This window comes from Sebastes umbrosus, chromosome 10, assembly GCF_015220745.1.
Source record: "Sebastes umbrosus isolate fSebUmb1 chromosome 10, fSebUmb1.pri, whole genome shotgun sequence".
NCBI lineage: Eukaryota > Metazoa > Chordata > Actinopteri > Perciformes > Sebastidae > Sebastes > Sebastes umbrosus.
In genome coordinates, this window is record NC_051278.1 from 13102832 (window position 1) to 13117209 (window position 14378).

Consider the following 14378-nt stretch of genomic DNA (forward strand, 5'->3'; position numbering starts at 1 on the left):
CAGGTGGGATTGTATTACTGACCAGGGGAATGTCCTCCTCTATGTTGGTACTGTAGGGCAGATTGGTGAAGACGGGATCCATGTCCTGGACGTCAGTGATGGTGATAGCCAAGTTGGCAAGCCGGGACAGAGGTCTTATCTTGTCTTGATCCTGATAGAAACAGAAATAAATATATAAATAAATATATGCATCAATTTGACTTGTGTTTGGCAGTGTTGGCTCTGCGCTAATGTAGACTGAACGTTTCTGTTATGTGTGTGCTGACCGTGGCGTTGACAGTAAGCTGGTACGCTGCGGTCGCCTCGTAGTCCAGGGGTTTGATGACGGTGACGACGCCTCGGGCCCCGTCGATGGAGAAAAAGGGAGAGGGAGGCTGGAAGGAGAAGAGAACGCTGCCTCCGGTGCCCTGGTCTGGATCTGTGGCGTTCACCATGAACACTGATCTGCCCACCGGTGTGTTCTGAAAGAGAAGTGTTGGCACTGAGTACAGCATGATAGACAAAATCCAAATACATGCCTTGATTTACACTGTACTGTAGTAGAATCTTTTTTTCTGTTATTACATTAAGAAATGTTCAGGGTGAATACTAATATACCACTGCTGAAGTAGAGACTGAACTTATGACCTTTATGTGGTTGACACAGAAGCCTTATCTAACTACATAGCCACAGACTACAATTTACTTTAGTAATTATTTTTGGAACACAATGTCCTAGTTGTGACTAGGAATGTGCATAATCTTCCCCTGCAGCGCCTCCCCAAAATCACGACTAAGAACAACGATGTATTCTTGGCCAATCTGGATAAATAAAAGCAATGATTAACTGGCTGCTTCAATCACTCATGATTGGTTACAGGCCAAAGGGTTGACTCAGCAATTCTCCAGTGGCTCCAAATGGCAGATTGTAGAGAACAAATCTTATGTTCTTATATTAACCGTACTGGATATCAAATGGACAAAAGAGGAAAAAGATTAAACACATGTGAATCCAACTGCCTCTGAAGTTCTCCCATAAAGGAACAGTGTGTAGCATTTAGGAAGATCTATTGGCAGAAGTGGGATATAATATCAATAAGCAAGTTTTCTTGAGTGTATAATCGCCTGATAATAAGAATCGTCGCGTTTTCGTTAGCTTAGAATGAGCCGTTTCTATCTACATAGGGAGAGGGTCCTCTTCACGGAGTCTGCTGTGTGTCAGAGCAACAACATCGGAGACACAAAACTCTTGGACCATGATTCGTCAGAAGTATAAAAGGACATTTTTTGTTTTACAGCTCTAAAAAGACTGTCCCGTTGACATTTCCGTTCAAAGGTTTGAAGGAAGGCTGAGATGAAACCACGGTGCTATCTCGCTCTGTGGTGGTCCTACAAACTTCACAGGAACCTCAAATGATATGGGCGCGGAAAGATAATGACTCAATTTTCATTTTGAGCTGAACTTTTCTCCTCACTTCCCTGTGGATGGAGACGGTTTCAGAAGTGACCACACCCAGCTGGCAGCAGATTTTAATGTGGGCACAAAGGATACATTTTATTTTATTTATCAGTTAAACAGAATGTCTGTTGCAGCTTCACTTTGTGACTTCCTCTGATAAAACAGATTTTACTCTCACAATAGTGCACCTTCAATGGCATCGGGATATCCCATTGCCAGAAGATATTTGTCGCAGCTTGTTGTCTGTAAATATAACCCTTGCCTATCTATGTTGCCTCCCAAAATTGCCTTGGGTATCTCAAATCTAAGAGTTAGGAAATATCAACGGGCAGAAAGGCTGCATATCAGAGTACTATTCAACTTGGCCGTGGTCAGTGTTGAAACCTGGCGAGTGGAAAAAGAGGAGGTCATATAAAGAAACAGAGTCCTCAGGTGTTGCAGAACAGCTTGTCTGTAAGTTTGAGGAAATCCTCATTAATTGGAATTTTATCTCAAAACAGCCACAAACACAATTAATAAGAAATGAGAATGCCTACAGATACAAGAAAAAAAAGGTTGTGCGGGACTGCGGGAGGTATTCCCGCTGTATTACCGGAAAGAAATGTTTGCAAGAGGCCTCTATTCTCTCCTTTTCTTGTCTCTCTCACACACACACACACACACAGTCCAGTACTACAGGGGGAGAGCGTGACCACATTGGGGAGGTCATGGTGTTGAACTGAGCTGGGCCCGGAGCCAAAGCTAAAGTGACACCGTAAGAGAGCAGTTGACCCCACAGTCTGTCTGCACAGGTGTCAAGGGAGTGTGGAGGTGTATTTGCATGTGTATGTGTACATACATGCTACCTTGTGCTATTGTCTTGATGTGTCTATAAAACTATGTGTGTTTGTGTGTGAATGTGTATGTTTGCTTAGACAGTATGAACATATGGGATGAGACAGTGTCTGTGGACATGTGTGTGTATGTATTATTTATTATTTGAGTAACAAAATATGTGTGTGTGTGTGTGCGTGTGTGTGACTTAGACTTATGACTCACTGTACTCTTAAGGACAGGGGGTCATCACCGAGGTAACACAGCAGCATAACAGCAAGGTAAGGCCAACTGTCTACACGACTTCACGTTACAACTTCCTCAGTCTCGCTGCTTCTGCCATTCTTTTTGCTTGATTTCCTTAACTTTCTCCCATTGGTCTCTGCACATGCATGAACAGATCTGGCCCGTCTCACCAGATTAAGCCTGATAGCCACATGGGAATTGAGGAACAGAAAGAGGAGAGAGATCTAAGTGGTGAGGCCGCGGGGGAAGACGAGGAGAGCAACAGTTGCCAGAGAGAGCAACAGATACCACAGGGCTCGGTTTCTCAAGCTTGGAAACCCCATTGTGACGTCTAATGTGTGCAGACAGTGTCGCGGGTCATTTCTGAGACTGACGTATTGAAAGTTCATGTATTTTAGATTAAAAAATAGCAGATTTGAAAGTCAGAATTGCTACAGATACCACAGGGCTCGGTTTCTCAACCTCGGAACCCCCATTGTGACGTCTAATGTGTGCAGACAGCGTCGCGGGTCATTTCTGAGACTGACGTATTGAAGGTTAATGTATTTTAGATTAAAAAATAGCAGATTTGAAAGTCAGAATTGCTACTGTATATCAGGATTTTTCCTCCCCATTTAGATCTTAGGTGGTTAAACCTCAAAACTTCAACACCCATTCTTAATTAAAAAAGGAAAAGCATTGGCTGTGGTGTTACCATAGACTGTATAAAATATGGACGTAGTCTCTGTGATGTCACCCATAGGTTTCTGAAGAGCACAAATGAAGCTCAAAGTGGACGGCAAGAGGTGGGGTGTGGATGGAGCTGAGACAGGCCGAATGAAGAAGAAGAACCAAAATAACAACAAGACTAAACAATCTCTTTGGTAAGTTGGTCAGTTTGCCATATTCTGCTCTGCTCTGGTCACGGAGAGGCTCCACTGCAGCACTTACAGTGTAGTTGAGGCAAACCTCAACGATACTTCCAGAGTGAAGGAACAGAGTTACTAATCCACTCCTCCACAACAATAACTGCATTTAAATAAACATCCAAGCTGCATTTCTCTGATATATTTATGATGCTTGTCAAGTTGTCTTACGAGAGAACTAGAAACACCTGTAAAAGGTACCCCACCGCCTGCAGCGTGACACTGGAGCACAGGCACATATTAAATAGATACAAATACACAAAATCAAACTCTAGGTGAATGAATTAAATATTCCTGCTTGTGCTTGTTTGTGTGTGCGCACCTGGATGTGTGTCTGGCAAGGTGTCTGCTTTATCAACTTAGCTTTGATGTCAAGGAGGCAGTCTGATAGTTGAGTATTAGTTGTGTGTGCGTGTGTGTGTGTGTGTGTGTACCTCCTTTTGGAAAGAGGCTGAGATCTGGATGTGTGTGGAGAAAGTGTGTGATATGATGTATCCGTTTCCTCCCCTAAAGCATGCCGGTTTTCTATCTCTCTCTACACAGCAGCCTGTGAAACAATGACTCATAAACAACTCGCAGTGTCAAATGCCACAAGGTTCAGTAAATAACGTCACACACTCGAATACGTAAACAAACACACACACACCAGGTTTGATCTCCCAGATTTGACAGTGCCGCGGTGTTCAAAGCAGTTCAAGCACCAAGAGTTCAAAGCTTTGCTGAGAAGCACAGATGACCAACTCTCATAACGGTGTGTCAGTGTGCCAGTGTGGTACATCAGAGGTGAGCAGGCTGGGCTGTGTGCAGGAGTAGATCATCTTTGAGCTGCTATTAGACTCTGGATGCTCTGATGCCTGCTAACAGAATCACAACACAACCATTACCCGTTCACCTTATACATTCTTATCTTGTTTTTCCTTTATCCCCCTGGAAGGCTTTGAAGGTCAAATGCTCCGTTTGGATAAGTGGAGCATTTCAATACTAAGAGAAAAGCAATAAAGGAACCTATTTAAACAGCTGGATCATCATGATGAATTTCTCTGCATGTCAGCGGTCCACTACTACAGAGAGCACACTACAGCCCGTCTGGTAATAGGAGAGTAAAGAGCTATCAGATTTGGCCTTTTGTACCTTCTACTGGATCTCAATTGCCTCGCCATCAGGCCATTGATTGGACCCGTGTGATGCAGATAACAAGTCAATGCGGGTGACCAGGCGCAAACTGCAATGTAGTGAATCCCTCTGTTTTTATTATCCTATAAGACTGTCCAATTACTTCTCCATAAACGAGTCACACCATAAACAACGCCCAGCAAGGCTTGGCGAGACCAGTGGCCGCTAAACTGGGTACCAGTGCATGCTCGTTGAGAATCACTGAATGTGTCACTAGCTATTCCTTCGCAAGTGCAAAAGCCATTTGGTTACCTAAGGCTCATATTCCTGCATATAAGCCTTGACAGTGCCTTGTAGCTTTTGAATAAATGGGGGCTATTTCCTATGGGAAGCAGAATGTTAAGTGGCGAGACAGTTGGAGAGGGATGAAGAGAGTTCCCTGCTGTGTCTTATCTGAAGTGCACTGCAGGAATCACCCTCTTCTCCCTCTGAGAGCTACTACTTATGGAAGGAGAGGAGGAGGAGAGACATACTGAGTACAGAGAGAGAGGTAGAGAGGCACATGTTTAAAGGAAGAGCATACTGTATTTACTGGAGACTACTCAGACTCCTTGTTGTGTTATAAAACCTAATTCCTTCAAGTTTTGCCTTTAATTCACTCTGATACAGTGCTTCAAAATAGTGATGTAATATACCTTTTTATAAACGTATTAATGCTGCACAAAAGTACCTAATTTACCCAAGTATTTAGACCCTTGGTTATTACACTGCCAGTTGATTTTTGTTGTTTATGATCCTCTTTAATTCTCATTGAAATGTTTCCAGAACTTGATTAAACGCCATCTGTGATAAATGCAGTATGTTGGACATGAATTTCAGGCACACACCATTATAAACAAGGTCCTATTGGCCAGTGGTTCCCAACTCATTTTCCTTGAAGCTCCCCCTACTTGTATCTAAGCAAAGCTGGCGGACCCCAGGTTGGGAACCATTGCTATAGTCCACAGTACATAGCAAGAAAGCCCTGAAGTCCAAGGAACTCTCAGTAGAGGTCCAACATAGTATTGTGTTGAGGCCAGGGTTTACGTTAGCTGGCATTTGCCAGCTCTTTTTCTGCTATCACGTGTAGTTGTCCAGCAGGTGTAATTATTAACGGCCAAAATGTCCGTTGGGACATAAATGACAAATATTTTGTGACCTATAACATACAGTATGTTGCCAAGACAACTTTTAAACTTATATTATACAAAAGTTTGGTTTTGCCTCCGCTGTTAAAGGTGGAGACTGTGATTCTAATCCAATACACTTTTTGTCAAATTCCACAAATATCTCCTCATGACGTGTTTTGACCGCAGTGAAAATGTTTTTGAAAGGCTAAACGCCAACAAATATGGATTGAAGCAGAATTTTTCCTTAGATAAAAAAAATTATTTTGGAATGTTTTTGGAATTTTCGAAATGATTACATCTACAGCATTTTTTTTCATTTTGACTTTTGGACTGAGAACTGACTGAGACAGAGACGAGGCTTTCCGTGGTCCTTGCTGTGTGTGTGTGTGTGTGTTTGAAAGAGACAGAGACAGACAGAGGTGGACTATTACATGCAATGTTTAAGTTAATAATAATAATTTGAATATCAACGTTATGAATGACGCTTTGAAGCTTCGAACTATTCAGTAGGCTACAGACCTACGAGCCACACAACACTATTTGGAATTTCATAAATGAGGAATTAGGACCGATCAGCCTATTATTTTATTTTTTAGACCGCTTCTTCGTTTAACTTATTTTCAAGTTATTTAATTTGATGGGCCTGGAATGCAAAGAGACATACATTTAATATAGGTTAATGACTTTATTCAATTAACAAAAGCAAAACTATTTTTTTTATTTTATTGCTCTGTTTATATGCTCAGTTCACAAACACTGTGAAGAGTTCATTCTGCTGACTACTTTAAATAAAATACGTTAGCGTAAACCCTGGTTGAGGCATAGATCCATGGAAGAGTGCAAAAATTGTTAAATCAATGAAAGCTCCCAGGAGCACGGTAGGCATCATCGTGTAAAGTAAGAAGTCTGGAAACGTCATGATTCTTCCGAGAGCTGGCGCTACAGTCAAAGTCAGTAAATGGGCAAAAAGGGACCAAGTGCCCAATTGCCACTCCAACAGGACTTCCAGCTTTCTCTGCAGAGATGGCAGAGCCCATCAGAGGGACAGGCATCACTGCAGCATTTCATAAATCAGACCTTTGCAGTTGCGTGGCAAGATAGAAGTCACTTCAGACATAACACATAACAGCTCAGAAGAAATTTGCCAAACAGCACTTAAAGGTCTGGCAGCATGACAGAAAAGATTTTCTGTTGTGATGAGACAAAATATGTAACTTTTTGGCCTGAATGCCATATTCCACATCATGCCAGCATCATACATCTGGTGAAAGCCACAGTTTAGATCATCAATTGGCTAATACAGTACCATATCAATGAAGTGTGGTGACTAACTACTTGCTATGGGGATGGATTCTTCTCAGGGGCAGAGACAGATCCTGGAAGAAAACCTGCTCCAGAACGCAGTCAACCAAAAGTCCATGTTTTAGTACATGAAGTCACACCGTGTAGATGATGCTGGATTGGCTTCAGGAGAAGTCTGAATGTCCTTGAGTGGCTCCCACAGTAAACGCCAATGAAAACAGACCACTGATGCACTCAGTCCTAATTGACACAGCTTGATGGATTTGCAGGGAAGAATGGGATTACATAAAAGGGATATCTAGGAAGACCAACGCAGAAGCTGGAATTGCTGCCAATGGTGGTTCTACAAAGTAATAAATAAAGGGTCTGAACACGTATTGTATCTGCTGTAGATGTGATGTTTCAGTTGTCCATTTTAACTTTGTCATGATAAAGTGAGGAAGTAATAGTTAAATTGAAAAATAGAGTGAAGGGTCTCATTACTTTCCAAACCCACTGCAGGAACAAAATGAGTAACAAAAATGTGAGAAGAGAAAGAAAGCGAGAGCACAGACATGGGCATATGAAAGTGAAAGCCTGTCACTAACAGCCATGAGATATCTCTAATAAAGAGGGGAGTCCCTATTTGCTTTTTACTGCACCTCTGCTGTGTAATATGCTGGTGTTTGCACTGCACTCTCTACTGCTTGGGCTGAAGGCAGCAGCGGAGTGCTGGTCTCCTGTGAGACAAATTTCAGGTTCAACATGACTTCTGGGGCCCAGGAGAGTCAAAGGCCGGTCAGCCCTCAAAGACTACATAGCCCAGCTTCTGTCGGGGACCTTGAGGGATGACAGGGGCTGAAGTCCACTGAGGACTGGAGCTTTAAGTGTAATGGATTCCAGTGGTTTAATGTCAGCTGTCTCCTCCAGGGAGTCCTTGTGGGAGTAGTCCCGACAGTGTGTGATGATACTCTGTCCAACAACAAGCGCACACTGTTTAATTCATTTATACGTCACTCTAGTGATGGAAGAACTGAAGCCAAATTCACTCAGACTGCAGTGTGAAGGCAAATTATGCTCTTCAGGTGCACAAACTAAAAGCCCCAAATTAGTGTATGATTTGTTGAAAAAAAAAAAAAAAAATGCAAATCATCCAAACAACTTTGGCAATGGAGAGTACGGTGCTATTGAAAGCATAGCGAGAGGAGACAGCAAAATATTATAAAAAATGATATTGTTAGCATTCTACGTAACACTTTTGTTAAAAAGAATAGTCATTATCAGCCGGAATGTGAAAGATCAAGGATTTATGAGGAAATTATAAACATCTTGCATTGGTAGCATGTCGCTGTTACTCATTAAAAAAACAGACTGCAAAAGTAATACCTCTACTCTGCACTTTCCCTTCTCTCTGAGGAAATGTAGATTGGTCTCCATCAGCTATGGAATTTATGCCATAATGCCTGTATTTTTTTTCATGGAGGATAAACATGGTTCCATCACAGCTGGTTAGTATTCCTCTATTCACCTGCTAAGTGCATATTGGATACATTCATTACCATTTTTGACAATCAAACTCTGAGTAAGTTAACTCATCACGAAGAAAATGACCTGAAACCGCCGTAAGCACTATTTCGGATCCACGCCAGCATCCCTCTCCATGCTTAAGTACTTAATTTGCTAAGGATTTGCTTATCTATTATATTTATAACAACACAGACATTGTATTGATTTTGTGCTCAGGAAAATGTCACGTATTCAACCTGAGCTTTTCTAACCAAATGGTCTACAGATCGTTGATGATAAGCAAAAGATGCTGCTCTGCTAAATACTGTAATGTTCTATTGATTGTGTCTGTGACCGATTAAGCTTATTTACCGATAAATGCAAACGGCAAACATTGGGCAGTGATGTGATTCACCACCTCTCACTAAATCGTACAGATGGGTTGACCATAGACAGTCTATAAGAAGTGGATGTGGTCACCGTGACATCACCAGATATGATTACAGATACAGATATTTTTAGGTGATCAAAATGTTACAATTAACTTTCATGAACTGAAAATACACTGTGAAATGGTTAAAGTTGTAAGACACGGAAAACACGGACAACTCCCAGACCAGACAACGCCGTGGTAGCGACCTGTCGATTACAAGGTAGCCACGTCCTAAAGCATCCCCTGCTTTATGGTCTATTTGACTCTAAATGGGACCATAATTTACTAAATGAACATCATGCTGTATTGAAGACTTGAAACTAGCGATTGAGACATAAACTCATGTTTACAATGTTTACTGAGGTAATAAATCAAGTGAGAAGTAGACTCATTTTCTCATAGACTTCTTTATAGTCAGACTTCTTTTAGCAACCAGAGGAGTTGCCCCCTGCTGGCTATTATAAAGAATGCAAGTTTAAGGCACTTCCGCACTGACTTCACTTCTCGGACCCCGGAGTTGCCCGCTGGGATTGACCCTCTGACCAACTAACTGACCAACTGATCAACTGACCCACTGACTGATATTGCTATTCTTAGGCCCTGCTACTAGTAGGCCAAACATCCAGGTACATTCTGCCTGGCCTCCTCTTGATTCAGTTAGAAATGGCAGGTAAAAGTCAGTCTTTGGCATGCAAGTGGAGTTTTTGTTCTATCTGGTAAAGGCCATGGCAAACCCACAGACTTCTGAGTACAATGCACTGTTCTTATTTTGTCAGAAATGTTAAAGACGTGGTGATTTGCAGGGGCAGTGCCCAGGCTTTGGCCCCCTGCTGCTCACAGCTCCAGAGGCCCAGCTGTTCGCTACAATAGAGCCATGATTACACCAATACCGCTCGCAAGGTTCTCAGTTCCTCCCCGACTGTCTGCTCTCTGCTTCCAACCCAGCAGGCATGTGATTGTACCAGCTCCGCTCACCATTTCACTGCCTGCCTCTCACAACCTTTGTCCCTCCGTCACTGCCTCCCACATGTGGCGCTTTGTCACACTGCCGCTGGCATTATTCTGACCGACGTGAGGGAATGTATCGCAAATGAGGAGAAAAAGAAGCAATATAATTAAGTGAGAGGTAAGGGAAGAAAAATATGTTAACTAAAAAGACTGGTGACTCAGACATGGGTAAAACTGATGTAACAAACTTTGTAAGATTTGAACTCAGCTTATCTTTTTGGCTGGAGCAAGTTGCTATGGTTTACTGTGAGGATGCCAATACACTCTATGTTGTCCAGATATACAGTAGAAAACACAAACTCAGCAAAGAAACAGTATTCCACTTTGTGTTGTGGCATTTTAAATTTTCATATGGTACCTTGTTATCTATTATTACCTCCACCAAGGCCAAAGGCCTAGGGAGGAGGTTATGTTTTCACTGGCGTTGGTTTGTTTGTTTGTTTGTTTGTTTGTTTGTTTGTTTGTTTGTTTGTTAGCAGGATTACTCCAAAAGTTCCCGATGGATTTGAATGAAATCTTTTAGAGGGGTGGGGTGTGGCACAATGAACAATCTATTACATTTTGGTGGCGATCCGGTTCATGATCCGGATTCAGGAATTTTTTTACGGATTACGATCAGCCAGAACATTAAGACTGGGTATAACACATGCGCAGTGTAACTGATGACGCGTTGATGACGCCGCCTCCTTCTGAGAGCAGAGAAATAAGTGTGTCGATTTGTGGAGCTGCTGGCCGTCCGCGGTGAGAAAGAAAAAAGCGGTAGATGACAGGATGAGAGAAAACGTAGTGTAATGTTATACAGACATAACAAGGCTGCTGGATGAGAGAGGCACCCGCCGATACGTTACGCGGAAACACACCGTGTTAATAATAAGCCGACCACCTAACGGTACCGCCAGCTGTGAGCTTTGATCTGTTTTGCAGTCATGCGTTGGCAGAGGTCTGCGCTCTCTGAATGAAGGACAAAAAGAATGCAAAAAGCTGACAATAGCCCTTATTAATAGAAAAGATATGTTTTGACCAGACCACCACGATGATTATATCATATCAAAGTTGAAGCTAAATAACTGAGGGATCTGGAATAAACTGTATTATTGAAACTTAAAGTTATTTTTTGGGGGAAATCAATCGCTAAATAATTAAGAATCAACCAACAGCAACAGTAATGTAAGTAAGCAAGTGTCTTAAAGTGTTTCACAAGTTAATAAACGAGCGTGAGACCAATAAACAAGAAGTTAAGCAAAAATTAAATAATATCAATGAAAGGCCTGTGACTGCCTGTATAAAGGCTCTTCAGATGCCAAATAAAACAATCCACACTGATGACTGACCGACTACACACAGGCCGTTTCAAAGCCATTTAGGGATAGCATTTGGAGCAATAAGTAACACTGAACTACAAGAAGTGCAAACTGTCAAAAGTGGACATAAATTACTACTATTTCTATTTAACGCACTACACCTTACTATTAAAATACATACGACCCTTTCTTTCAGCTAAAATTCAACATTCTGTTTCACCACCTTACTGTGCACCATTTAGTACCACAATTTAAAAAGAGGAAAACAACATGCATTATGGATGAGCCAATAGATAATCCAAAGATTTTAAATCTTAAGTGCCACCATGCCCTGTTTTTAAAAACCTTTATTTAATCATTTCTGTGCCCTAATGGGTTACTTTCAATGCTTTATTTTTGCTTCTTTTCCCCCCAAATGATGCTCTGATCAGCCCAAGTGCCCCTACTATATGGCTAGTGTGTGATGTGATCGTAGGGGAAAATAAAACCATAACCATAACCATAAGATAACCACAACCCTGCCAACTACTGGATGGATATATAACACGCACTATGGTATATAAATAGGTGAGGTCAGAGCGACGGTAATGATTTCACAGTGTGCAACTTTGACAGAGATGCTGAAGCAGGTGAATCACGAGAACACTTAAATTAATCATAGAGGTGACACACAAAGCCATATTTCACATTTGAAATTAGCTTATCAATAATTCACTGGTATCGAAACAAGACTAAGTGTCCTTCATCTGCAAGGCTCCAACAGTAAATGAGGAAAATTATACAAAAATGATTTATACTCTGCTGATAAGCCAGAGTGTGGTTCAGTTTCCTCTGAAACGGTTTGAATTCTCCAAATAAACACGCATCTAGTATGTTAAGAATTTGTGTTTGTGTACTGTATTCACGGTGTAATAATGATTATTATAACAAATCATGCTTGCAGTACAAAGGCTTTAGGACATGCCACAGATTACAGATGCTGTAACAAATTATTGAGCTGTTGTTCTCTCCAGTGGTGCCAAACAGATTAGAGAGGACCCAGGAAATACCCCCAAAGGAATGAGATTCACAAAGACCTCAAACCCCAGAACTGTGTGCACCCTCGCAATCTCAGTACCATCTAGACAGATCAAACACTTATGGTAATGTGCTGCATGTGGAGAAGGCCAACCATGTCCCTGGTAAAATGAGCCATCAGGCCCAAGGGGGGTAGTAACAACTTTAAATCGTATGTCATAGCAATAACATCCACAAACCGATGAGACAGCACTACTCATAAAAGGATGTCTGTCATTATAATTCCTCTCATGGCAACAGTTGTGACAAGGGTTTCTTTAAAGCCCACTCTTTCCCAGAGGTATGGAGCTGCAGTCGTCTTGTATGTACCTGGGATATCGCGATGGACACAGTGCTTGGGGCTGAAACCCAGCTTATAAAGCCCATCAATCTGAGCAGCCCCAGTGGTAAAGCCTAGGTGGCTGATGCCATCATTGCAGCCTGAGTGCTGAATTGTATCTTGACCTCAGTTTGAGCTGAGAGACACAGTGCCTGAGTGACAACATGCAATCTGCAGATAGGTGTGCCTATCAGTAGTTTACCTCCAATTCCAGGAATGATGCATTCTTGGAAGAGAGATTTCTGTGGAGCTTTGTTCTGAAGCTGATGGATGGCAGCTGTGCCAGCACTCACTGTGCTTTGTACAATAATTTGGAATGATGAGCTAGTTGTCTATGTATGTCTAAGCGTTGAGAGTCTAAGAGTTGTCGAGGTAAGGTGGAAAAGAAACTTAAATAAACTGTCTGGTGAATATGGTGCTTAAAGGACCAGTGTGTAACATTTAGGGAGAATGAGCTGTTTATATCTACATAGGGAGTGGGTCCTCTTCAGAGAGTCTGCCATGTTGCACCGCCATGTTTATACAGTAGCCCAGAACGGACAAACCAAAACTGAACTTTTCCTGCTTGGGCTGGAGTCGATAACGGTACTCGGTGCCGTCGCAGCCGCTCTCTCTTTCTTGCTTCACCACTCACTTCCCACATACACACACACTCTTACAACAACTGGCTCTAGAGAGGGCCATTTACGTTTTCATGTCGGCCACCGTAGTTCTTCTACACGCTTGGCACACGGGGAGGCTTCAGTTGGTTGAAATCTGCAAACTCAGCGCTAGAAACCGCCAGATCCTACACACTGCTCCTTTAAGAACATTCCTGTATACTGGAATTGAGGTCAATTAATGAACCTTCAAGCCAGACAGTAATAGAAGATAGAACTTGCAATTGCAGGGCTACCTATTAGGTAAGTGGAGAAACCCTGTATTTTTTCAGTCCCTGCTTGTCTAAGTGCACATATTCTCAAATAACCTTATGAAGTCTACCATAAAAATGAGTACAATTTGAGAGGAACAGAAGAAAGAGTGCACCGAGGGAAAGAGCAAAGCTACAATATGCAAAATGTGGCAATGAAAGACACTGCTACTTGAAAGCCGTCTCCTCCCCTTCTCCGATTTACAACACACAGCGGCTTATTCCTTTTTTCTGTCTAATTTAGTGCAAATACCTGTTAAATATAATATGGTCACATGCTATTTATTGGCTTCAATAGTTGAAAAGGATTCTTTTTCACTATGATTTTTCTGTTTCTGGCTCGTTATTGCATATCTGTGTCTGTGTCTGAGACAGTAAAAGCAAATTCATTGGTGCCGCAGCGGGAGCATCAGTCACAAAAAGCCATAGTTCTCGGAGGATTCCTGGTGTGATGGTAACAAGGCAGTGAAAGAATGAGAAGAGCTGATCTTAAATTAAGTGAAAAAGCTATACCCACTCATAAAGAGACTAATAGAAATGCCACTACAAATGACAGTAAGTAAGATCAGGTTAGAACCAATCTGATGTGTGTATGTCTCATCCTAAGAACTGTAGCTCCGTTTTATTGGATTATGATTGGTCATGTCAGAAAATCAATTGCTCCACTGACTGGATTGGCGATATTGTTTAAATGCACTTCCCACGTATAGCTGCCATTCATTTCTTCTCCCCTTTTCTAACAGCAGTTTGCCTTTTCCTGGCAATTCACTTGACCTCCTGTACCCAATGAATTTCTGTTGAACTGGTCGAGAAGACATAATACAACACATAATATGGAGCAAGTCTTTGTGTACGGTGT

General features: G+C 41.9%; 1 protein-coding gene across 1 annotated transcript in view; it reads right to left on the reverse strand.

The window, feature by feature from the left end:
* Nucleotides 1-14378, reverse strand: part of cdh23 (cadherin-related 23) — a 185158-nt gene that overhangs the window by 104366 nt on the left and 66414 nt on the right. The window contains exons 10-11 of the mRNA XM_037781381.1: nucleotides 267-461; nucleotides 23-151 (exon numbers count right to left, since the gene is read on the reverse strand). Coding sequence (XP_037637309.1) covers nucleotides 23-151; nucleotides 267-461 — 324 coding nt within the window. The remainder of the gene's footprint in view (nucleotides 1-22; nucleotides 152-266; nucleotides 462-14378) is intronic.